Source organism: Anas platyrhynchos, chromosome 19 (genome assembly GCF_047663525.1).
Source record: "Anas platyrhynchos isolate ZD024472 breed Pekin duck chromosome 19, IASCAAS_PekinDuck_T2T, whole genome shotgun sequence".
Lineage (NCBI taxonomy): Eukaryota > Metazoa > Chordata > Aves > Anseriformes > Anatidae > Anas > Anas platyrhynchos.
In genome coordinates, this window is record NC_092605.1 from 5,375,259 (window position 1) to 5,400,263 (window position 25,005).

At 34.3% G+C, this 25,005-nt stretch overlaps 1 protein-coding gene and 1 long non-coding RNA gene across 8 annotated transcripts in view; one reads left to right on the forward strand and one right to left on the reverse strand.

The window, feature by feature from the left end:
- STXBP4 (syntaxin binding protein 4) overlaps nt 1–25,005 on the forward strand; it is a 73,201-nt gene that overhangs the window by 14,070 nt on the left and 34,126 nt on the right. For all 5 annotated transcript variants that reach the window (XM_038165262.2, XM_038165263.2, XM_038165264.2 and 2 more), the window contains 14 exons: nt 615–744; nt 1,293–1,425; nt 4,118–4,224; nt 4,624–4,807; nt 5,250–5,328; nt 8,051–8,145; nt 8,642–8,738; nt 10,312–10,424; nt 11,111–11,197; nt 12,289–12,354; nt 18,083–18,259; nt 20,486–20,602; nt 21,477–21,526; nt 22,688–22,815. In XM_038165262.2, the coding sequence (XP_038021190.1) occupies nt 615–744; nt 1,293–1,425; nt 4,118–4,224; nt 4,624–4,807; nt 5,250–5,328; nt 8,051–8,145; nt 8,642–8,738; nt 10,312–10,424; nt 11,111–11,197; nt 12,289–12,354; nt 18,083–18,259; nt 20,486–20,602; nt 21,477–21,526; nt 22,688–22,815 (1,563 nt within the window). The remainder of the gene's footprint in view (nt 1–614; nt 745–1,292; nt 1,426–4,117; nt 4,225–4,623; nt 4,808–5,249; nt 5,329–8,050; nt 8,146–8,641; nt 8,739–10,311; nt 10,425–11,110; nt 11,198–12,288; nt 12,355–18,082; nt 18,260–20,485; nt 20,603–21,476; nt 21,527–22,687; nt 22,816–25,005) is intronic.
- LOC110352057 (uncharacterized) overlaps nt 14,586–25,005 on the reverse strand; it is a 61,898-nt gene continuing 51,478 nt past the window's right edge. For 2 of the 3 annotated variants that reach the window (XR_011804113.1, XR_011804111.1), the window contains 2 exons: nt 19,836–19,984; nt 14,586–15,408 (listed from right to left, as the gene is read on the reverse strand). This is a non-coding gene — a long non-coding RNA (uncharacterized lncRNA). The remainder of the gene's footprint in view (nt 15,409–19,835; nt 19,985–25,005) is intronic. The other variant, XR_011804112.1, reaches the window with a different exon arrangement.

The window sequence follows — 25,005 nt, forward strand, 5'->3', positions numbered from 1 at the left end:
TTCTGTGGACTAGACTCCTGCACTGAAAACTCTACTTGGGGAAAGGGTGTACTGGAGCAAGAGAATGTCAGGCTAAGCACGTGTTTACTTAAGACTTTTAACATTTACTTTGTAGTCTAAACATTTAACTTGACTTGTTTGCGTGTAGGTTTCCCCATCTCTAAAACAAATGTTCTGCCATCTACTTTCAGCAATTTTAATTAATGAGTAGTGTGAACTGTGTTTGGTATTTGTAGATGAAAGATACCATGAGATTACAAAGTAATAATAAAAAATTGAACTAGAATACCATAAATTCTAATGCTCCTGGAATTGTTGTCTAGTGAGAATGTCTTTATACAGCATGGTCAATTACTCTTTAGGAAAGACAGTTGTGATTTTTTTTCACCCAGTTTTAAAAAAAATCATCCCTTGCTATAATTTAAAAATTATTCCTGGAACCCCTGGCTCAATTCTTAACTGCATAGACTTAAACTTTCTTTTGGTTGTCTGATTGCTTATAGTTTTCTGCTTTCTAACATGAAAATAGGCCCATGATTTGAAACTTTGTGCTTTTTCCCAAATGTGTGTTTTACATCTTTTTTTTTTTCCCCCCGTCCTTTCTATTCTTAAAGGAAAACCTGTAGACAGCCTTTCATCTGGGGCATCCTCAAGGTCACAGAGTCCTCAATTGCATCCAAAGGATATTATTACCACCATTAGCAGAAATAATTCTGTCCCTGCGCCATCACCAAAGCTTCCAAAGTAATTCCCAAAGCTAATTGTAACTCTCTTGTGTGAGATGTAGAAAATGTATTTGGCAACTGAGGAAGATTTTGGGTTGAGCACTGAAGTGTTCAAAATTATCGTTTTTTAAATCCTGTAATATAATACCATTGATGTTACGAAGTTTGGGGTTTTGCAAGTTATTTTTCTCATTTTATCTCATTTATTCATTGTTTATGTGGTAGATCAATCAGGTTGACTGTTGATCTCAGTATCTCATAACAAATTAATGCTTCTGGTTTACATTGTAGGTAGGTCATCCCTTGGGATATAGTAGAGAAGTTTAGTCTTGCAAAATAATACATTGTTTCCTCTTGTAATTGCCTGAAGTAACACCTGAAGTTGCTGCTTTTGTAATAGAGCAGGCAGGATAGTGCTTGAACATTAAGATTGTGTCCATTTTATGTGTTGGTTACTGTGGTACATATTAGTGACATCAACAAGATAGACACTATCACTTGTGGGTCTCTAGTGAGTGTCTAAATTGTGAAGTAACTCTACTTTTCCTTTCTTCTTTCTCTTCCTAGGGATAGTGCATTTCAGATTATCTCTGTTTGCAAGGGAACAAGCCTAGGTTTGAATATTGTTGGAGGAATTGACAGAAATGAAGGGCCTTTGGTATACGTTCAAGAAATTATTCCTGGTGGTGACTGTCATAAGGTAGATAAAAACGTCTCCTTGCCACACTGTTCAGTCCCCTGTACTTTTGCCTTCGTTTTATACATACTTTAGTATTATATCCATACATTTGTATCATAGATACTGATTTCATTTGTGTTTCTTTTGTGTTTCTCCTTGCTTTCTCTGTAGACAGAATTACCTTATTACACCACAGCATGGTTACATGGTAATGAAAATTATTCATGAGTTTGTGTAAGGTACATGAGGATCTTATTTTCCCAATTTCCAAAGCAGAAAGTAAGAAAGCAATTTTTAAGAGGTTACGTGATACAAACTAATCATCAAGGATGGGACAGACACACAGTTTTGCATCTTATTTTTCATAGATCATAGAATCATTTAGGTTGGAAAAGACCTCTAAGATCATCTTGTCCAACCTTTAACCTACCACTGCTAAATCCACCATTAAACCATACCACTAAACAATGTCACTACATCTACATAGCTTTTGTCACTTGGACATTCAAAAAATCACTTTTCCTTTGTATTTGGTTTAGCTGAATCCTTGCAGCTGAAAAGTATTGTATAGGGAAATACGAATAATAATTAAAAAAAAATGATAGAGCAGACTAATAAAACATATGAATCATTACTGATTACTATTTTCATTTATGACAACTGCAGTATGTAAAACAGGAGGTCTTGTAGATTTGTAAAAAAATGAATAAATAACAGCTGTCTGGTTCAAGTACACAGAACTGTTTATCCAAGTGTCTTCTTTTCATCCTATGTTATTATGGTTATTCTGATGTGTGGATAAACCAATGTTTGCCATCTGCCAAACGAAGAGTGTACAACTTAATTTCACAGCCAAAGAGTTTTGCCCCAAAAACAGTCTTAAACTGTTTGTAACTGAATATTTGTAGATTAAGATTAATCCCAAAAGGCAGAGATTGACAGAAAAAACGTAACTTTTCTGCCAGACTTTTTAATGAATAAATGGTAATAATTCTTCTGTTTTCTGCTGTTTTGTTATAGCTTTTTAAAATGTTTCAAACTGTAAATATATATAATTTACAGTCTCTCATGCTTATAATTGATTGAGTGAGACCAAGCCATTAGTATGAAGTACATTTAGCAATATTAATTTCCCCAGCTTGGTTAGGTGTTTGAGAAACCTAAATATTATGAGGTTTTTAAATCTCTGCCACAAGAGGGCAGCATTGAAATTGATATTTTACAGCAGGCTTTATGCAAGAGAGGTTCTAGACTAGAGCTTTTCTATGTGATGGAAAATGTAGTAAAGTGCTATCATAGGCTGAAATAACATAACTAAAATTTGATGTATGTGTCGATCAAATATGTAAAATTATACCGGTCTTAAAAAGACATTTCGCTTACTTCCTACGAATCTTCCTCTGTACATAGTTTGTTTCATATGGTCAGATTACTTCTATGAAATATTTCTTAAAAACTGAAGAACACGGACATATTATGTATAGTTTTGTGTGTATTACATTACACAAATGTCATTACACTGTTACCATAGGTATGGACAATGTATAATGTGTAGGTGAACAACAATCATTTTCAGTTAAATTGTTAAGGCTTCTTTAGAATGAGTTAAAAAAAAAAAAAAAAAAAAAAAAAGCTTTATATTAGTAAAAAATCTACCCAAGCATATTTAAAGTCTTGTCTTACAGTTTCTAAGGCAGAAATGTGATATGTTACTGTGTTTGGTAGAAAGTTTGCAATGAATAATTCAACAGAAGCACAAAGTTGACAGTATTATTTCTAAGGTATTTTTGAACGGTGAATTCCTAATAGATGAATCTGTTGTTCTCTTTGAGATGAACGTGGATAGCAAGTGCCTGAAAAGTCCCGTGTATAGCCAAGAATGTCTGTTTCTTGAAAAACAAATTAATTCTGCTCTCAGCTGAGTTAATTAGCAAAGAAATTTCCTGTAGTCAGATGGGTTGGTACTCCTTGCTGAAAAAATTACTCTCTGTGGTTTCTTCTTTTTTAACAGAAGTATATCCCTGGGTCCAGATTTCTTGACACAATTTCACTGAGATCCATTCTGTCTGATTAAGCTTTTAAAATGATTGCTGTCATGCAGATTAAATGATTGCAGTAAATTTAGAGAATAGAACATCTCCTTTAGTTTCTCACTTTATACATACATTAAAAAGAAAAGAAAAAGAGGATATGTTACGTGAGGCCTCAATCGTGTTTTTTATTCAGCCCAGCCAACTATGTGGGAATGCAAGTTGATTGAAATGGAATTTTTTACCATCTTGGGAAGGTTCCTACCTTGAGAAAACTGAATTACATTCATAGATATACTTAAGACAATTTAGTTTTAGTATTTATTAAATGAAAATCTATACAACCAATTATTTCTACTGAATGAAGTGGTTGTTTTCCACTATTAATTGAAGGATGCATAAGAAGTCTGGTATCAATGTGAGCTAAACAGTGTAAGCTGCTTTTAGGGTCCTTACGTTTCCTATGTTGTTAAAATCAATGGTAAGTTGTGTCTTTTTATCTTCTTCCATCATTTGATCTGCTGTTTATTTCTGGAAAATTGTTAGGCAAAATGTGTAGCCATTCTTGATGTCTCATGTCTTAACAGATGCAGAGTGCATGCTGTGATTGTACAGTTCCTCCTGCAGTGTTAGTTGTTAACACAAAATCTGTGGTTTTGTTTTTTTTGTTTGCTATGGGTTAGGATGGACGATTGCAGCCTGGAGATCAACTAGTATCCATAAACAAAGAGTCAATGATTGGCGTCTCCTATGAAGAAGCAAAAAGTATAATCAACAGAGCAAAGATGAGGTATCTGTTACTACCAAACTGCTAATTCCAAAATGGGTTACTATATAATATTAATTATTGCATTAATGTGAAAAGTCTTGTCATGGATGCTTAGAGGAAACACAGGGTATATTTATGTTTTTGAAATAAACAGTTGAAATACTGTGCCATATAAAAAGACTCAAACCTTTTAGCACTTTAAAATTATGATACATTAATTCCTTTTTGAAATATGTATATATATATTTTAAAGCACTGCTTGCTTTTTCTAATAATAGAGAATAGAACATCCTTTTAGAAAAATGGAAAGGAATAATCATGCACAGTGTTTGGGAAAATACAGTTTCTGTTCTTGTTATACATACTCTTATAAACAGAACAGTATACAGTATGCTAAAAGTTTTTTAATTCTAATTTCAGGTTTGAAAGTTTTTGGGAGATAGCTTTTATAAGACAAAAAAATATTCCCAGTTATTCAGAGAATCTGCCACGTCCTTCCAGTCTCTTAACATCTTCTGGAACATATGGAGGACAACAAGCTGCAGTCCTTAGTCCTCTAGCGTCTCCTGATGGGAAGCTTGTTTCAACAGTCACTCCTAATGCTGTGAGTATTCTTATTACTCATTAATATAAACTGAGGAAATAAGTTGAATAAAATAAAATATTCCTTGTCAAACAGAGTCAAAACGGGATTCTTAATTCTTTTTATGTTCCTACCCAAAATTCTTGCCCACTTTCATTTCCTGTCAGAGCTATAAACATTGAAGCAGGCTGCCTAGGGGCCATGCTGTCTTCATCTGTCAAGTTATTCAACCCCATCTAAGCTTTTGATAAGGCCCCGATCTAAGTTTTGAGTGGCATACCTTCTCACCGTCCCCACCCCCATGCCTTGCATTTTCTGCTAGGGTTGTTTGGATGTGTCCAGCCCTATTTTTCCCCCTAGACTTCCTTCCTTTCCCTCTCTTTTAGTTTAATGTGTATTTCAAGTCTGGCTTGTGACCTACTTCAGAAAATGGTATTTCATGACTTCTGATTTTCTTTCATAGATGGAAACTGGAGTCAAAATGGAAGAGCAATCTCCAATTACTTCTGCAGAGAGCAGTCCTACTGATGTGTCAGTTCCTGGTAAATGCTGATTTAATTCCCTGTCACACTTTTGTTCTTCAATAATTGTCTTAACAGAAAATAGTACAGACTCTATAGGCTTCTAAAAAAAAGTAATATTGCACCATTTTTGTAGTACTAAATAAAGGATAAGATCAATGGATTGTACAGTAACTTCTGTCAGATATAACAACAAACAGCTGAAACCAAACAAAAATGAGTGATCACAACATTTGCTATATAGCAGTAATGATAATAGACTCAGTAGAAACCAGATAATGAAGACTCACATATAGATCAAGATTAGGTTACCATAGAAACTGTGCTTTCTTGATTTGATGAAACTCTGTGGATATATACTGCTTACACTTTTTTTTTTTTTTAAATCAAGGATTTGGAAGGATAGAAACAACATGCAGACCTCTTTAAGACTTTTTCAATTATTAACAAATAAAATGCATATGTGTATATTTATATATGAGAGCCATGGCATTCAAACTAAGACAATAGTCCCTTTGAATATATCTTATGAATACAACACTAAGAAAAACTAAAGAAAGGTTCTAGAATTTGGTCAGAACCAAATCTGAATTTAACGGTTATAATTCCTCTGGGAAACCAATATGCATTGTATTTATAAACAGTGAAAATACAGGCATAACCGTGAGATTCTCAAATAAAACAATAATATAACTGATCCTGTTTTGTATTTCTATATGAAGATTGGAGCTATATTCTTTTTCTTTGGGCAGCATTAAGTAAGAATAACCTGTGCTCCTACATGTCTGAGAGGAAGACTTATAAGATGAAGTACAAACATAAAGAATCTGATTCATATTAGATATTGCTCCAGTGACTTTATTTAAATTGTACTTGGGCTTATTATGGTCCTAATTAGATATCCTAATTCTAAATGAAACAGTCTCCATATTGCAAACCTACTCAGTTTGCTTCCTTCCCTGAAGGGTGAGCTGACTGAATGTGAACTTTTGAAACTGGAAAGGACGTATTATTGAATACAGATGGCATTTAATGACCACACAGTTTTGTCACACTGATGATTAAAAACACAGAGATTAAATCAAAGGCACAAGAAAAAGTCTTATTTCTGAATATATTCAGAATATAAGGCTCTTGATTAATATAATGCAATATGCAGGAGCTTCATTCTTTGTTAAAGAGACCAAGAAGGCCATAGTTTCTTAGTCTATTGGAATAACATAGCTAATAGAGTAGAAAGCAGAAATTAAATTCTTGCAGCTCCAGTTTGAAGTTTCATGTCACTTTTCTTTTTTGTTACAGCACATCCTTAGCCAAAGCTGCCACTTCCCTCACGCTGCCCCTTTTCAAGGATAACCTTGAAAAATTGAAGTAGCTCTTAGATTATTTCTAAATGCTCAGAGAAAAAATCAGCACAATTTTGAGAAGTTCTTGCAGAAACTCATACACAAAGCTTTTTCATTCTGAGTTGAAAGAAAGTATGCCAATTCATCTGAGGTTCTAGCCCGATGTCTTCAGAATTTAATATAGCATGTGAGAGGTGTTAGTGTCAGAGATTTTCAAGATGTTTTCATTTATGCTTTTGGCATATAAAGAGGATGTAAATTACTTTGAGCTTGGAAACAGATATACCGTGAAATTAAAAAAAAATATCTGTGTGATTCCTTCTGTTTCTTTTGAGAGGATCTCAATCTGCATGGTCTTGTAGTTTTCAAATGGTGTTTTTGCTTTGAGTACCTCTAGAGTCCATTAAGGAAATAATTAATTGAGATCTAAATTAAGTTTATAAATAATGAATAAAACCAAGTATTTTATTTTATTCTGGAAAAAAAAAAAAAAACAGGCATTGAATAAAAAAGCTTTCTGTGTTCAAGGGCTTCCAAAGGCTGCTGTTTCTTGTGTTTGAAACATGACAAAGCTGTGGTTGCATTTTTCAACTTCCATTAGAACAAAGAAAAAAAAAAAAAAGGAGCATGTTTTTGAAATCTTGCGCAGGGACTGCTGAGTACTGCTAGCTTCTTTTCTTCTCCTCAAACTAATCCCCTGTAAATACTGGAAATGAAATAAATTCACTATAATGCATTAATTAATGCAACTAGTTAAAATTACATAAAGTAGTGCGTTTCTGATTTAAAGAATTAGACAGAAGGTGATGAACACTTTGGATACAGAGCTTAACGGATGGTAGATAGTCCTTGGAAAAGAGCTCTTCCCCAGGAAAACATGCAGAGGAGCCTGTTGGAATGCAGTTTAAAGTAATTCCATGCAGCCCTTAGTTGGCAACAGGTCATTCCCTCTCTTTCACAGTATTTTCCAGATTGCTAGATAGGCTTTTAGGAACTGTTGATTATGCCAAGGGTGTGTCTTGAAGGTCTCTCTTGAAATTCACAAGTGTGTTTCCCCTTCTGTTTCCAGAGTTACAGAGAGAAAAGAAAATACCACAAGTATAAGCCATATGCTTGATGAATCTCTTGAAGTTATTCCTGGTTTCTCTCTGCTAATTTGCTACTTGTCAGTTTTTGATGGACAATTTCAAATAAGTTTGTTATTGATACCTATTTTTTGGTATTTTCTTAGTAGCATTATGCCCTTTTTTAAAGAAAAAGTCAATCTAAATATTAGTTTTTATTGTGCCAACTGGGTATTTAGCTGGCATCCATTTGAAGAACAGCTACATAACAGATTTTTCAAAGGAAGCATTACAACAGAATCATTATTTCATTTATTTTTTTTTTTCTTCTAGTCATTGCACCCAGCCAGAATGACAATTATGAGCTGCAAGGAAGGAAGACTTTCTTGAACTCTACTATTCGTCTCAAAGCAGAAAAGCTGGAGAGGGTAAACACTTCACATCCTTTAAGTTTTCCTATCTCCCCCTTTATGATATATGTAAAACATCTGGAGAATATTTCAAGGTTCAAACTTTAAGGTATAAAATACATATGAAATTTCCTGTTTGGGTAGTTGTTTCAGGTTGTAGGCCAGTATTTCATTTTATATATTGGGCAAATTACTGTTTTTGTTAATCTAATTACTGATTAACTCTTTTGGGAATCTGAACATCCCTCAGGATTTTTAAGGAAGTTATTAAGGACAAAGGGTTTTTCTTATTACACTCATTATTATTCAAGGTTAAATAATATCTGAACATCTCTCAATTAGAAGGAAAAGTCACAAAGAGTCTCTGGAATAAAAGTGTTGTCAGTGAGAGTGTACTATGATACAAAAGCTCTTTGAAGTGCAGCTCTTTAATTACTCCCCCATGTCCCTGCAGTCATTATCCATAGCCTTTTTTTTTTTTTTTTTCTCCAAAATAAGTTTTTTTTCCTTCCAGGCATTGAATTATCTGGGGATTCAGCCCACAGTTGAACAGCAGCAAACCCTAAGGCAGCAACTTCAGAAAGATTCTAAAGGAACAGTGTCTTTCGGAGGTAATCATTTGTTAATTACCCAGAAAAATAATGAAATGTATGAATATAGAAATGATAGATAATAACTGTTAATACATTTTCTGTCAGTATTGGGTTGCTACTGCAAATAAAACAATACTTTGGGGCAAAAACCTTATTTTAGTTTATAAAAATAAGCTTGGCATTCTGAAACTAAGTAATTGTAAATGTAATTACAAATTTAATTAAGAGCAACCGTGAAAAAGTTTTGGGGTTTGTGCTCACAAATTTCTGAATTTTTGCCATGAAAGCAGAGTATTTGAATAACGTGAGTTTTTTCAACAGACGTACTTTCTCCTTAAGAAAAGATTTCATTAAAATAATAAAATGTTTTGCATTTTAAACAACTGAGCTGTTTATTTTTATGTTTTGAGAAGTAGTCAGATGATCCTCTGTTAACAGTGGCTTTCAGTTTAGGCATAAATAATTGTAGAAGATAACACTCTTGAAGTGTTCTTGAAGTGTTCTGTGTCCAAGTCAATATGTATGTACAGATAATCAAGACCCCTTAAAATGTGGAGGCCTCTACTTTTTAGGATGTATACTGTACTACTTTTTAGGATAGGTACTGTAATTGTTCCAAAAACTCTTTGGGATAGTATTGGTGATTAAAGTGACTTCTTGAAGCAACTAACCCAACTGACCATTTAACTCGTTTGGTTTGTGACAAGCAAGAACCTTTCTGCTATTGCATGTGAAGAGACGTTTGCATGGAGACCATCACAGTCTTTTTTCTAGCTAAATCTAATTCTGATGGGAATGAGTTTTTTTTCTGTTGGTTATGACAATTTTGGTAGGTGACACTAACAGTTTAAGAATATTTGTGTTAAACTGTGAGACATGGCAATTTCAATTTTCCCGAAGTTTATGAAAAACAGCATCAAGAACTGGTTTAAGAAAAACAATTTCTTGTACTAAACCATCTAAAAAGGCACTGGATTTTCAAGTATCTTATCACTAGATATGTTAGATCTTCCATCAGGTTTTATGTGGTATACACCAACCGATCTTTAAATTTCCAATTTTCTCTCATATCGTAGCAGTACGTTTTCTTTTTTACGTTCTAAATGAATAGCTATATTGATTACAAATGCTGCAGTGTCTATATATAAAACTTTCTTGCTCAGCATCAATTTTACCAGGTCTCTCTATCAGGGGTTTAAAGGACTTATTTGCAAATGTAAAGATGAACTATGAACTAGCACAAAATTGCCCCTTTTTTGCTGCAGAGAGACTGTCTCCTCTGAGAAGATCCAATCCACTGAGAAGACAGTTGTAAAACAGATGTGCAGGTCTCTCTTAATTTTTCACACAGGCCTGCCAAATGTACAGCATCTCTAACCAGGTATTTTGAGGTTGAACTTCGTACCACCTTTTGTTTTCCTTCTCCTACACAACTGAAGAAGCATTTCATCCAAAGACATGTTCTAGGAAGGTTAGGGAGAACAGACACCGCATTTATAAAGAGCAGGCCTTACATTGTGGTATTAGCAGTTGTGTTGCATCTAGTGATGCTGCTACTAAACTGAACCTGCAGGCTAAACTTGTTTTTTAGATTTCGTTGAAGTTTCAAGGAATCTGTTCTCCATGCAACTGAATGCAACAGATGGTGGCCAAAATCCTGTAACATTTGGGATCAATGATATTGCCGGTTTATTAAATTCACAGGTAAAGTATGTGTTTGTACAGTGTTTAATTGTTGTGAGGAGATTATTGGAGAGCTTAGTATACGTGAGATTATTCCAAAGCTTGGGCAGGTTTTTAGAACAGCTCTGTATCTTGCTGTGCTTTAAGATAACCTAGTTTCTGTGAAGCTTTTTAAAGCAACCTACTTTGCAGAAAGCAATTCATGTAATTATGTTGTGAGTCGTAAGTATGGACAGCAGTGATTTACCAAGGTTTCTTAAATGGAATATGTATTGCTACTACCTGTGTGACTAATAAACAATTATGGGGCCCATTGATGTGAACTACTCCTAGATGGAATATTGCTTTATTCTGGAGGTAACATTTAAGAATGAATGCCCAAATAATCTATTTGTAACATAGGAATACTTGAATAAAATTATGTACTATTTAAAACATTGAGGAAAACAGGGACGATTAATGTGTATTCTTGGCGGGTTTTGGAAATCTTTTTTAACGGGAAAAATAATTAATCCTTTGGAAGATAAGTTGGTCAGAATTCCCTTTAAAACTCTTAGTATTTTCAGTAATGTTTTCCAGAGCTTTGAATAATTTTAAAATTAAGATTATCTTCTCATTTTATTAGTGAGACCTTTTAAAATTGGATGTAAAAGATATGGAAGATGTGGCTAGCACTAGATTCTAACCAGGCCTATTTAATTATGCAGTTTGTAACCTGTGGTTCTTTGGAGGATGACGTGGAAAAGCTTAAGAAAGAAAGGGATGAAGCTTTAAAAGAAATGAGCAAATTAAAGGTAATGCTTAATTTCAACTTGTTTTATTTTAGAGACTAATTTTTTGAGTGTACATATTGTGTACTTTACTGTTTTTCTTTTGAATTTTATGTGCAATATTCGATGAATAAATAAAAAGGCAGAGCAAACAGCCTAATTGTGTTTGAAGTTCATATGCTCACAATGTATTTCTGGAAAACATGAATTATATTTGTTATACTGAATACTAACATGCTTTTTAATCTGATTCGCAGGGAGATGAGATTAAACAGGCATTTCACCAAAGTGAATTTGGAGAAGTGACTGATTTGCATAGCAATTTTATTTAGAAATGTGTGATCCTAGTAACCAGAGTGTCTGAGCATATGCTAACGCTTCTGAAAGAAATTAACTGGAGGGTGAATTAATCTGTTTGCAAAATTATTACAGATTTTCACATACACTACAAAAGACATAAAACCAAAAGCACTTAATATGTTTATTTTTACTTAAAACTTGGGTTACAGCTGTTTTTAAACCAATGCTTACAACTATTGAACAACCACTTTAAAATAAAAAATAAAAAAAGAATCTTTAGAACTTTTAACCTTCTGAATATGGTGCAGCCTGCAGCAGTGTAGCCTTACTACAGGCTTCTGGTGGAAGTTGGTGAGGGAAAGTATGGTCAAACATACAAACAATATTGAACACTGTTGAACATTCCTGATGTGAATGTTAGGTTGTGCAGCAATCTTTTAAAGTCACAGAGAAGTCTTTTTTCTGCACATTTACCAGGTGGCTAGGTAACAAGAGACTTAGAGTGTGTGTTTGATTTGTATTGCAGAAGTGTTCAGTGTATAATGCTAGCATGCTTAAGAAACCTAAACAGCATAATATCGATGAACTCTCTGAAAAAAATAGCTTTTACAGATTAAAAATTGATTTTGTCCCAGGTATAGTAAAATCTTTTTGATTATTTATTATTTCCACCAGAACTTTTCAGATAAGTGTGTTTATGTTTATTCAACATTATTAGTGGAGTGTGGCATGACCTAGAAACATAGCAGTTGTAAGCAAGTTAGTAATACAAACTCTCTCTTGCATAACTAGTTATTTATTTATTTATTTTACAGGTAGAATTGTCTGAATCTGTGAATTTACAGAAACAGTTAACAGAGGAGCTACAAACAGTCAAGCAAGTATGTTGAGTTTCTTTAAAATAAAATCTCTTTTTCTCTGTCTTGGCAAGAAGGAGGGAGGACTTCTTGCTCTCTTGATGTTTGTATAGACTGTACCTTAACACGGATTTCAACTCAAAGTGTTTATTTTGCTACTACAAAGCTGTTGATTAGACCTGGAGACTATATATCCTAAAGTTTTTGAAGCAATGATACTTTTTTATTGAACTGAGTTAGGAACCATAGGAACCATAAGATAAACTGGATAAACTGGATCAGGTTAGTTGGATATCAGTGTAGTACCTTTCTCATCTTAAGTGTTCTTTAAGTGACTTTGCTGTTCTTAGGTGACAGTATGCCTAATCTACAATCTTAACTTTTGCTATTTTATATGTCAACGAGAAATTTAGGTATGAAATAATAGATATGCCTGACAATGCTACCTGGTGTTTACCAGGAAAAATAAATGGTATTAAGTGTTTTGTGAGAAATAAGTTCTTTCTGCCCTCTACACTGTGAAACAACAATGAAAAAAGGTAGATTATTTTTTGGATAAAATTTAACTAGAAATATGTTACAGTAGTGCACCTCATGTTTCCATTTGCTAATGAGCGTTCAGTCCATCAGTCTAAACCAAAGCTAGTAGAAAGTTCTTACTCTTGAAAATGCAAACAATTTGGACATCGGGTACTTCGCATAAGGTGTTTCAATTCACACATCTGCTCTTACTGGCAAGGTAGACTTACACAGAAGCTATTTGTTTTAATTGGAAGCAATACCTATTTTCTACCTCATGAGGTCCTCCTACTTTAATTTTTCTGTCAAGTACTGGCATAGGATTATGAAGGTCAGCTTTGCAGGGAACAATACAGACTGCTGTTGAAAATGTTCCAGATAGTGAAATAGAGAAACAATAAGTTATGTGTAGTTTCAGCAGTGCTTTAAGCTGAGACCTATTTTCGGAGGTAAATGCAGGCTTTTGATTGAAATTGTAGTTCTGTTTATACTTTACATATTTTCTAGTATTTTATATTTGTGTGTCTGTAGTTCAGAACCAATATTGACACTGAGATTTATGGTAATACGAAGTTCAAAAAATAATAGGCTACTTAGTACTAATTGCCATGTAATTGCCAGGCTTCTTATCTGAAGCTCTTTTTGAATCCTCAGACATCTAGATATGGCTACAGCCAGTTACTCTGCATTGAAGGTGCTCAGGGTTTCAGAAGAGGTAGTTGTGTTTCCTACAGCAAACACCTGGATGCATCTTGAAAAGTACAATGTACAATTTAGATTTAAACTTGAGATAGTTATCCGCATATAAGCATAAAGACAGAAAGACTGCACATAACCTTCTGAAAGATTATGGGTGTGATGTCTCTAAGGTGGTTTTATTTCAGGAGAAATAACATGAAAATTGGTTTTGTGAAAAGTCAAGGTGAAGAAAGGAGTAAGTGACTGTTTTCTTGATGTACTAGCTAAATCAACCTCCCAGCCTTCTTGTTGCCAGTCTGGAAGAAGCCATAACCCAAATGCTGCCTTCTTCTTGCTTATCTATTAAAAATATATCTTCACTATTGGAGTAAGTAGTACAGTGGAATTTTTCAGCACTGTAAGTCAGTTGAGTCAGCATTAAAGTTATGACTTTTTCTAGGCATAGCTGTTTGGGGGCTATTTTACAAAAGATTCTGCAACTTTCTCAGCTGTGTAAGTAGCCATTTCAGGATTTCTTTTCTTCTATTCTCTAGTATGCTTTTAGCAAAGAGAGCTTAGTGTCAATTCAAAGAAGAAAGCATCTGTAAATTGAACAGAAAATCTCAAGAATGGATGAAATAGTATACTTTGAGGATATCCTGCCTCAGCTCAAGTTAGTGAAATGAGTTAACAGGAACATTACTGAGAGTTAATGGCCCATTTCAAAGTAAGCAAATACAATTTATGGGTTTATGTTCTTCTGAAATCAGTACAATTTAAACTTTTAATTCATTGCTTTCCTGAAAAAACAAGGTGTTAAATGAGGATGCAGGCTACCAGTCCTATACAGGGGTATCTTTTGTGGTATTTCCATTGTCTGCTACTTGTGAATCCCAGAGATTGTAGCTTAATTAGGGCAGGCATACAAATATTCTGGTTAATGGATGTGCTTTGTTAGTACCCATTCATTAAGTGGTGCTTGAACGGGTAGCTAACAGGATAAACAGAATCTCTCATGATTAGAAATATAGCTAAAATATTTGAGATTGTGATATTGCTCTCCATACCTTTTGGGTCTTCCCTGAAATCTTAAGGAAGCTGAAACTGGCACAAAACATAGAGTGGTGCTTTTGAGTACCTGAAGTCTTGTCAGTGTTACAAATGTGAGATCTGTAATACTGAGATTTATTTTCCTGGAGGAGTCTGACTGTATTCTATAGTGCTTGGAAGTCCAAGGTCATATCAACCTGAATGATCTCTTCTTTACTATAGCTTTTGTATGCAAACATTGCCAGCCAAAGCACCTTAGCTAAACATAGAAAATGTGAAAGATGATAAAGTTAGGGTACTGCTTGTAGCATCCCATTCCACTGGACTTTTATTTCATAGGGGTAATATTTTCTATTCTGTGCTTCTGTTTTCTAAGAGGAAAAGTGATGCTTTGAAGACTCAGACTTGAATGGCTACTATTTTGGAAGCAGTATGTAATTTATTTCACCCTGCCTGAAAGAAGCATTTGGTTTATTTCTATTTCATTAACTTCCTAATTCTAATATATAATAAAGATAATAGAAGTTCTTTAAATGATGTTTTCAATATGTTGTTTTTGTAAAATGAATGGATAAGCAGAATTGAAATGTTGCTACGCTTTTTCAGGTAGCTTAAAGAATGCCTTTCTTCCAGTGTTTGTGGTGGCTGGAATATTACTCAGATGAAACCTACTTTAAACACTTGAATTTATTCAAGGGAAAAATACCTGGCTTTGTAAGAAACCTGCACACGAATACATTGGGTCTGTAAGGGTTCAGTTTCTCTGCTCCAGCCTGCACTTTTTAGCAGGTGCAGATTCCATTCCTGTTGTGTCTTCCTTGATATCTGCAACTGAAAGGGACAAGAGAAAATGTTGCTGAAGCATGCTGTAACCCATCTGTTCTCTGGTGGGTGCCCCTTACCTGTACGAGTTAGAGAACCCACCAAGCCTCTGCAAAGCCAAATTCAGTAACTGTAGAACTGGGAAAACTGATGTTATCATTCACTTTGTGCCTCTCTGCTCAAGCAAAGAGCTCTGGTTTGTCAGAAAATTCTGCAAATCCAGTGATAATGTGGATAATTGTTTCCTTGTAATATAAGAACCCATTGTTCGTTAATTATTCCTTTAGGTCTTTCACTGTTGAAATCTGGTCATACTTAGTCTGCTATTACAGAGAAATTAATATTCAGCAGTTGGATTTCTGCAAAAACAATGGATGAGTAAAGGCATTTCTGGATTATAAGAGATGAAACCTTTAACTCAGGGAGGTCTTATTTCAAAACAAAGACCTTCCTTTTCATTATAGCAATTTTCCCATGACTTATTTGATGTCTGTTTATATAAATAATTCTCATTTGTGCGTTTTTACAATACTAGCCTTTGTCAAACATCTGTGTTCATTTATATTTGGTAAACTTATTACCAAAGTATTGTTTCACTTTTGTCTCCAAGAGTCTTTTCCCCACCTCTAGCCTATTACTGAACTGTACCTTCGCTGCTTAAGGGCATGAAAATATCCTTTATATCTGTAGGACCCACCCCTCTACAGAGGCAGTAAGTTTGATCTCTGTGGGTATAGATTCATAACTTCTTAGAAGTCCTTGTGTTCGCTGCATTATTTGGAGGAAAAGGAATTAATGTGAGCCACTTGCAGGAGGGGTGCATTGTTCTGGTGGCCTTCGTGAGCCACAGTCAGTCTTCGAGTGAGTGCTTCGGTACTGTCCCCTTGCACAGTTCTTAGTGCTGTGCAAACATGAGTGCTAAACAAGCTAGGTGAATAACAGAAAGACACATATCAGTAAGCTTTCAAATAATCTGCTTTTCCAGGTATAGGTGGAGGTCATGTAGAATAGATGAATCTAATGCTTCTTGTGCTTCTAAAAGAAAAAAAAAGTGTACTTGCTGTCAAAGTAAAGGTTACTTAAATGTATCTTTTATCACTTAAAATAGAAAGCTCTATATTATATAAACCCAGTGTCATCTGTATTCACTAATGGTGTTGCTGTTTGCTACATGTATGATTACTTCTTTTAATGCTTTATTTTCTAAGAGACCAGAATGTCCCTGGCAATTATCCAAATTGGTATTATGTTGCTAAACCATTGTAAACGTGAGGTAGATGATGTCCTATATATGTCATTCAGATTAGTTTACTTATGGCATGAAACAAATATATATTGTTTATAAAGACTAACTGTTTACAGGTTAAAAATCATCTGAAACCGAGACTGGTAGAACTGGTGGTCATTTTACAGGAAAAACATTAAGACAAAGCGTAGGAAAATCTGGCTTAAAGAATATTGATTGCAAAGAAGAAATGCTTCTGAGTTAGGAAATAATTGAATTAAATCTTCATTTGTAAGTTTAACTGACCCCTCGAGACATTTATATTATAACACCTGTTAAATATTATATCACATTTCTTCCACAGAAAATTGAAGTTGTGGTCATTTAGATTTCTCTGGAAAAGTGGCTTCAAGTCCAGGCTACTTCCTACTGGTTATGGATTCTCAGTGTCTGTTTGTCCTGTTTCCCCTCTAGTCCCATTCCAAACCAGGATATAGCTATAATAATAAGATATAACAGATAAACTAGGAATAGCTTATTTACTTCAATATCCTTAGCTGAGGAATTTGTGCAAAGAATTTCTAGTTCTGTGAATTTTTCAATTTAAAGGTTATAACTTTAAAGGTTCAGGAAAATCATATAAAGTATTTTCTCCAGATTAATAAAAAGATAAGGGGAAAGATGGTTTACTGCTTTTGGTGCCACTGAGCCTGTATGTTGAGCAGTTCAGTCTTTTATAGTGTAAACTAAGCTGTTGTCCCAACCTTTTGTTTGACTTTTTTGAATTTACAAACCAAAGTTAATTTGAATTAATATTAAGTAGTAAAATGAAGTGAGCAATATCCTTCTCTGAATTGGATTTTACAGCGTTTATCGTTTACTTCAGCTGAATTAAAAGTTAACAGCTTCTTTTTTCTAGTTTTCCTTTATTTATGTATAAATTTTAAATAACACTCTTCTGTGATAACATAGAATACAATATAAGAGCAGGAACTGGGCAGAAAAATTAAAAACAGCACTAGTTTTAAGAAAAGTTTAGACTGAATACTTGCATTATAAGTCCATCTATATGATGTGGAAACTCTGAACTGGGTGTGAATTCAGGCGATAATAGTAAAATATCAAATAACATTTAATTAAAAGTAGTTTATCTTGTACAGAAATTAAGGGGCGAATTAATAGCATCAGATACATTTATATAAAACTTTTAATTCAATTAGATTTTCAGTAGTCATAGAAGTAATGATGTACTTCTCAGGAATATCTCACTCTGTAAAAACCTGTTTTTTCTTTGTGCATCGTTCATTGAAAAATCAGGAAATGAATTGGCTAACCACGAATCCTAATAGGTAGCCCTACTGCCAACTCCAGTACTTTTAAGCTAAATCTGCACTTTTTTTTTAAACCTTTGTTGTTAACAGGAGTTTTAACTTTTCAATTAAATTCTGTAATCTATAGGAAGCCAAGGCAGCTGTAGAGGAGACAAGAGCCTTGAGAAGTAGGATTCATCTTGCTGAAGCTGCACAAAGACAGGCTCGTGGTATGGAGATGGACTATGAAGAAGTAATTCGCCTGTTAGAAGCTGAAATCGTAGAGCTGAAGGCTCAGCTCACTGATCATTCTGGCCAAAATAAAGTAAGCAAAGCAGCCAGTCTCCTGTCGTAGTTACCATGGTTTCCTTGCTGTTGTCATGTATCTTGTTTTCATTTTCTTTTCATCTGCTTTCCTAAAGTAGGTCACTGTTTGTCTTGTATTATTCAATAACTGGAATGATGCGGAGCGAAGGGGGTAATGTGAAGCGTATGAGTCTTCCTTTATCCAGATATCTTGGGGCTGCAAAAACAGGAGCTAGAAGCGTATGTGGGTCATAGGTCAATACGGAACATCTCAAGCATTAAAGCAGGGAGTAGTTTCCGGACTGCAGATATATCCTCTGTAAAGGCTATACGTATATTTGTATGCTTTTGTATATATGTACAAGTGGTCTTAATATTTTTATATTTCTGTTAGACAAATAATAGTGATAATAAAGTCCACCACTGTTCTTAAGTAAATTTTGATTTAATCAAGATAATCACCTAAAAGCTACTAACAGTACTCTGCCAGAGAAATTTCTTTTTTCAGTTGAGCTTCATATTTTAAAACTACTTCATTTTCAGTAAGTCGTTTCAAAACATGTTAAGGAATAAAATATTTTAAGCACTTTTTAATTTTTCCCCATAATTGAGGATCCATTTTCTACACACAGTTTGAAAAACTGCAGACAGGTCGGGATTTGAGGGTTTACCTTCTTTTCTCATGAAAAATGGATGTGCACAGGAATTAATGGTGAAGGAAACCTACTGAAATGGTCCCTGTTTCAGCATGAGAATTAGTTCAACATTAAAACGGTTAAACAGACCTCTATGGTGTACAAGCTTACAAAGAAGCATAGCAATGATCTGTAATTCCTCTCACCTAATTGTGAGTGTGCATGATAAGATGTATCACACCGTAGAAGCTGTTCTTTCTGAACATCTGGGTGAGATGCCCCAGCTTTTATGGTTTTTTTTTTAAGTTTTATTTGTTTTCTAGGACTTGAATAAATATAAAAATACTAAGAAATTCAGAGCATGTGGGTTGCTCTATTAAAGATTTGTTTCTAAGATGCTAGCTTGAACTCCTGAAATTCTGATTGCACACTTGAAAATCTGAGGTGAGATTTGGTTCTGTGTGTTTCTTACTCAAAATAGCACTATCAGGTAACTATAGGTAGCTATATCAGGTAGCTATATCAGGTAACAGTACAGTTGATATAAAGTCTTTATATATTTTTATGTAGCTGATTTTTCTATATATATATATATTTTTTTTAATATTAAAAAGTATTGTGTCTCGGAGGGCTGACCAGCTACTTCTCCAGCAGTGGACAGTGAGATTACAAAAAAAGATGTTTCAATTGAGAGGTTCTTTGGCATTCTAAGAGATGGTGATTCTGCTGCTTTGTACATTATGTACAAACAAATGGGTGCATTCATTTGTCTCAAGTAAAGATAATAAAAAGTGGCTTTGGGGAGTGTGTTTTTTTTTTTTTTTAACAACTTCTGTAGGAGGTAGTGGGCTATCAGAAAGGATTACATACAGGCTATGAAAATTTGTTTTAATGATAGTGATATGTTCTTAGTTTTGGAGCATATTTTGTTCTAGATCTTCTGTTCAGTGAATATCTTACCTAAACAAATGTGCCTGTGTACATGTGAAGACTTCACTCGTGGTCCTCACACTTGAACAGTAGTACCGGGGACTCAGGGCAGAGCCTGGATCCTCCAGAACTCGAGCTAATGAGTCAGACTTGGTAGCTGGGGCTCACAATCTCTGTAGCTGAAGTAGAAAAGGGATGCATAACACTGATCAATAGGTTATACAAGTGCATGTAGAGAAATCCTAGGGGGTAATTTTCTTCACGATATGCCGTAATTACTCTGTTGGCCAAAGGATGTACAGATGCAAACTAGTGGACTGAGCTCGTTCACACGCTGGCTATTTATGCCACCCTGCTGATAGGTACTGCCAGCATCAGTTCAGTATTTTTCATCCATTCATGAATCAGTTCAAACAATCTAAAGTTTCAGACCTGTCACTGTTGTTATATGCCAATTTCAATTGACCTTGATATCATAATCCAAAATGTGTAGTTGTTCCTTACTAGTAGATCAGGCAAACCTGCCTCAGGAGCAGTTATGTTTTTCAGAAAGGTTGAAAAGATGATGTGTTAAATTTTTCAGACATCCATTTTAATTCACACCTTGTACCTTTGTGAGCCATGGAAGAAATGATTAAAATAAAAACCTTAAAAGAGTGTGGACCAAATCTCTTTTCCAGGATAACATCCAAGACTTGAGAAAGAGAGTTACAGTACTTGACTGCCAGCTGCGGAAATCAGAATCGGCTAGGAAGACCTTTGAGGTGGCTACTGAAAAACTACTACAATTTATAGAGGTAACTTTGCCTATCATTTCTAGCAGCATTTTATTTTTAAAGTGTTGTACTGATGTTTCTGAGGAATAAACATAATAAGCTGACTATAACCTATAGTTGAAACCATTCCACAGCTTGATGCAACTTGCTAGAAATGATGTAAAAGTGTATAGGTCTGTGTAGGAATTTACTTAGTCTTTGTATCTTGCTGTACACAGAACAAATGAAACTGGACAGATATTTTAAACATAATTTTTCACAAACATATCAACTTCTGTGAAATTCCCCAAGAGGGGGAAAAAGCAGAAAATTAATATCTAATAATATTTTAAAATGCTATCACACAAACAAGTAACATTATGGTATTTATTTCATGCAAAGGGGTTATCTTTTGTTCATTTGGTTTTTTAGTTCTGCCTTTAAATTGACTTACAGAATAGTTGAGACTGAGAGGAACCTATGGAGGCCATCTAGTCCATCTCCCTCTCCTCAAAGCATTGGACATTGGCCTCTTGGGTTCTAAATATCTTCAAAAATATAGACTCCTCAACCACTGTGGGCAACCTGTTCCAACATGTACTGTCACTTAACGTATCCTATCACAATGTAAGATGAGAAGATAATTAGAATCAATTTCATTCATTATTTTAATAATGCGAATAACTATAACTTAATATGACCGGCACATTTATATTTTTCAAGATGAAAGGGTTGTTATTGTTGGGTCAAACTGAATAGGAAATAGTTTTAAACATCTGGATGGGAAAGACTAGACTGCAGTCTCTTGAGATACAAATCAAATCCCATGTCCCCAAATAGAGCATCTAATTATAAAGTGTCAAGTTCTTGAATGTGTTGATTTATAAAGTGTTAACTTCTTGACTATGGCCAACAGGTTGTGCATGAAATCCTTTCAGATAACTCTACTCCCTCAACAGTTCTAAGGTAGGCAGAACTGAGCTCTTTTGTGATGAAATGGCAGTTATTCATGTAATAATGAAAACCTCTACGATTGTTTCAAAGTCTCCAAATACTGTTTTGTAGCTATTTTTTCATATAGTTTTCTGAAGTATGGTACTGAATGCAATTATAATTGTGGGAAAGAATAAAAAACTAAGCTTTCAGGATGCTGCTTCATTAAAAAACAGAGTATTAAATTAAAAGAGTTAGTAATCGCATAGTTATGGCCGTCTGCATGTTGCAATAAAATAATTATCTTGTGCTAAGATTTACTTAAAATTGTAAGCAACCCTAACATTTCTTAATTTTTTATTTATTTATTTTTTTAACCTTTGCCCAAGTGAATTTGCATCATCAGTAATTCAATTGCATATTAATAAATTGATGGCATGTATTTCCATTTAAGTTTCATTACTTTTCTTGTTTATAAAGGTACAGCTAGGAGCATTCAACAAGACTTTGGCCCTTTTGAATATCAGCCTGATTGTGCCTATATATCCCAGATACTGTTATGCAAACATAGCACACTAAAGTTGTTTTGACTCTATCCTGCTGTCCTTTCTGGTAAAGCTCTCAAGTCTATTTAACTGAAGTTAGCTGGAACTTTATTTCAATAAGATCTGCAGGATCAAGTAAACTATTTGCTGTAGCTGTCTGTGTTCTCAGATGCTACTCCTGATCAATTAAATGCAATTCCCATTGGCACTACACAAGAATGATGTTGCATGTTTTATAAAGGTTGTAGACTTCATTTTAGTAAACAAATTGAAGTATAAAACTCAAAGCTAAGGTCACAAGCTGACACCCTAAAAGAACAGAAGATAAGAATTAGGTGCCCAAACAGTGTCCCTTCTTAAATGTTAATATGAAAATTAATTTTAAGGAATTTACTTTTCTGACATCTACTGAGGTTTTGACATTACTTTTTGGGGCACGAACTATGTTGTTCTAACTGAACTATCCAACTTTCCTAATACATTTGCTATGTAGACAGAACTACTTCTGAAACAAATTTATGTTTGGTGGTGTTAATCTTTTGGTTCATAGAATGAGAATAACACCTATCTAGAAACACAGCTTTACTTTATTAAAAATAAATCTTTATATTTCTAGTCTTACAAACAAACACTTTTTTTTTCCTATTAGTGACAGAAGAATAACCTTATCTTCTAAAGCACTTCGGTTGGGAAGGATTGGACCAACTGTCACCACAGCTCTTGCAGCAGAAGCCAGAGACCTTGCCAAGTCTGTCCGTGCCATTTTGGAAGTAGACTGTGAGTGAGTGTGTGTGTGTCTGTGTTTGTATATACACACATAAATACTTCCTTCCTTTCATCAAATGTTGTAGCTTTAGCATCTTGGCTGCCAGTTGAAACTACTGGTGTTTTTTTTGTTAGTTTTCAGTTGAAAGTTTCATCCATTTATACTAAGCCAAGGCAAGAAGTATTACTCTTTTTTTTTTTTAATAAGAATACCTGTTTAATAAATCAAGAAATTACTTATTCTGAAGCTTAAAAAAGGAAGTAGGTAGACATTTCTGAAAATACCTAATAATTCAGAAAGATACAAAATATTTCACTTCATTCTGAAAGGGTCATCTTGGCAAGTGATGAGCATTATGCCAGCTGAAATTAATGACTTGTAATAGAGTGCACTAAAGCCGGTGGCTGGTAATAGAGATGTCAGTGATTTGCCACCACACAGCAGACCTCTTGGAGGTATAGTGATCCCTCACTGGATCCAGTTTCTCTTTTTATTTTTGTTCTTCAGTTTCCTTTGCCTTATGCACCGTCTTTTTACTTTTACATTTATCAACAAGATTTTATCTAAAAAATAGCTTGTGAAAAGAAGAAATGGAAAAATATTAAACAATTATTTTAATTCTGTTCAATAGAATTCATCACTCTTCCAAAAACATATACCAACGACTTTATGTGGTTTAAGATCGTCTTGCTGTAGGAAGTAGTCAAAAATAAGCATCACATGGGATTCTAGAGGCCTGAGTTTCATTGTCTCAAGAGACACAATCTGAAATTCATTGGTGGGATATTTCTGTTGACATTTGTGGGCTTTGAACAAAAATCATATAGTGAATGCAGTCTGAGCTGACAGTGTTTTGGAATATTAGCTTTAAGATCTCAGTATCTTAAACCACATAAACCCTCTTCTGAGATGCAAAGAATGCATCAGAATGAGTAGATTTCTCCAAATCTTTAGAAAATCTGAGCATTATTGTTAAGAATTTTTAAATGTGGAATTGTGAAGTTAGGAAATGTCTTTAAGTAAACAAATCCTCCAGGGCTTTTAAATCTGGTATCAATTCAGCAGCAGAGTACATAGATGTTTTTGTTTAAGATTGAGTGTGAACTGGTAGAATAAATCATTCATAGCACCAAAGGACAATGCAGATTCAGTGTCAGCTGAATATGCACCTTTATCAAACTATAATTAGAATATAAATTTATTCTAGAATACTTTTTCCTGGAAAAATTAAAGCAGAAATTTAATGTCAAGATGAGGAATATGAAAATCTCCAGAATCATGTAAAACCAGCAGAATTTCCTGACTATGATGTTCTATTTTCGTAAAAGAATGTTTACAAAATATTATTCTGTTGAATTTATGAGAACATTTATCAACTGGAGTCTTAATGAAGATTTTATTGCTTTAGGGAGTAAATGTAGCCTGCAGTTTCTATTGGAGATAAGTGTATTCCCTCAGTTAGATCATTAACAGAATTCTGTTCCCATTGGTCAAAATTATGCTAGTTCATGACCAGTTACTGTAATAAACTGTATGCAGTTGGAAATCTAAGAAGCAACGGTGGCTTATTAAAGGATTCCCATGGTTGCATACTTTGATTGCATTTACCTCTAGATGGGCTGACGTGTCAGTGCTAATCCAGATTAGATGGATTGCTTTGCAAAAATAAAACAGAAGTGGTCCAACACATCACAGAAGTTTTTGGAGAGCTGGAGAATTATGGTGACAATAACCATTGTATCAAATATTTTAATATTCTTTATACATTGTTGGAAATTAATTTAGAAGGGGGCTGAAAAAGTATATTTGTCGAGGAAACATTTCAAAGTATGAAAAATATCTTACTTGCATCACATATCTATGCATCATGTATAAAGGAGAACGAAGCAAATTAAGTAGATAAAGACGAATTATCCAAAACATTAGAATTAGAATGGCTGGAGGAGGTGAAAAGAAAAACAGTGGCCAGGATAGTGGGGAATTTGTTTTCCACCAGTGACAATGGAAGTATTCTGTCACATTAAGTTGTTTCTATCACACTACACAGGAAATCATGCAAGGAAAACTTTTAGTCCTAAATGCAGTTGAGTTCTAACATGTGGTTGTGTCAAAAATAATAGGTAGGATACATGTTAGAAAGCTCTAGAGCCATAGCAAAGATCTGTTTTATGAACCTGCGGGTTAAAAATAGCTCTGCAGAG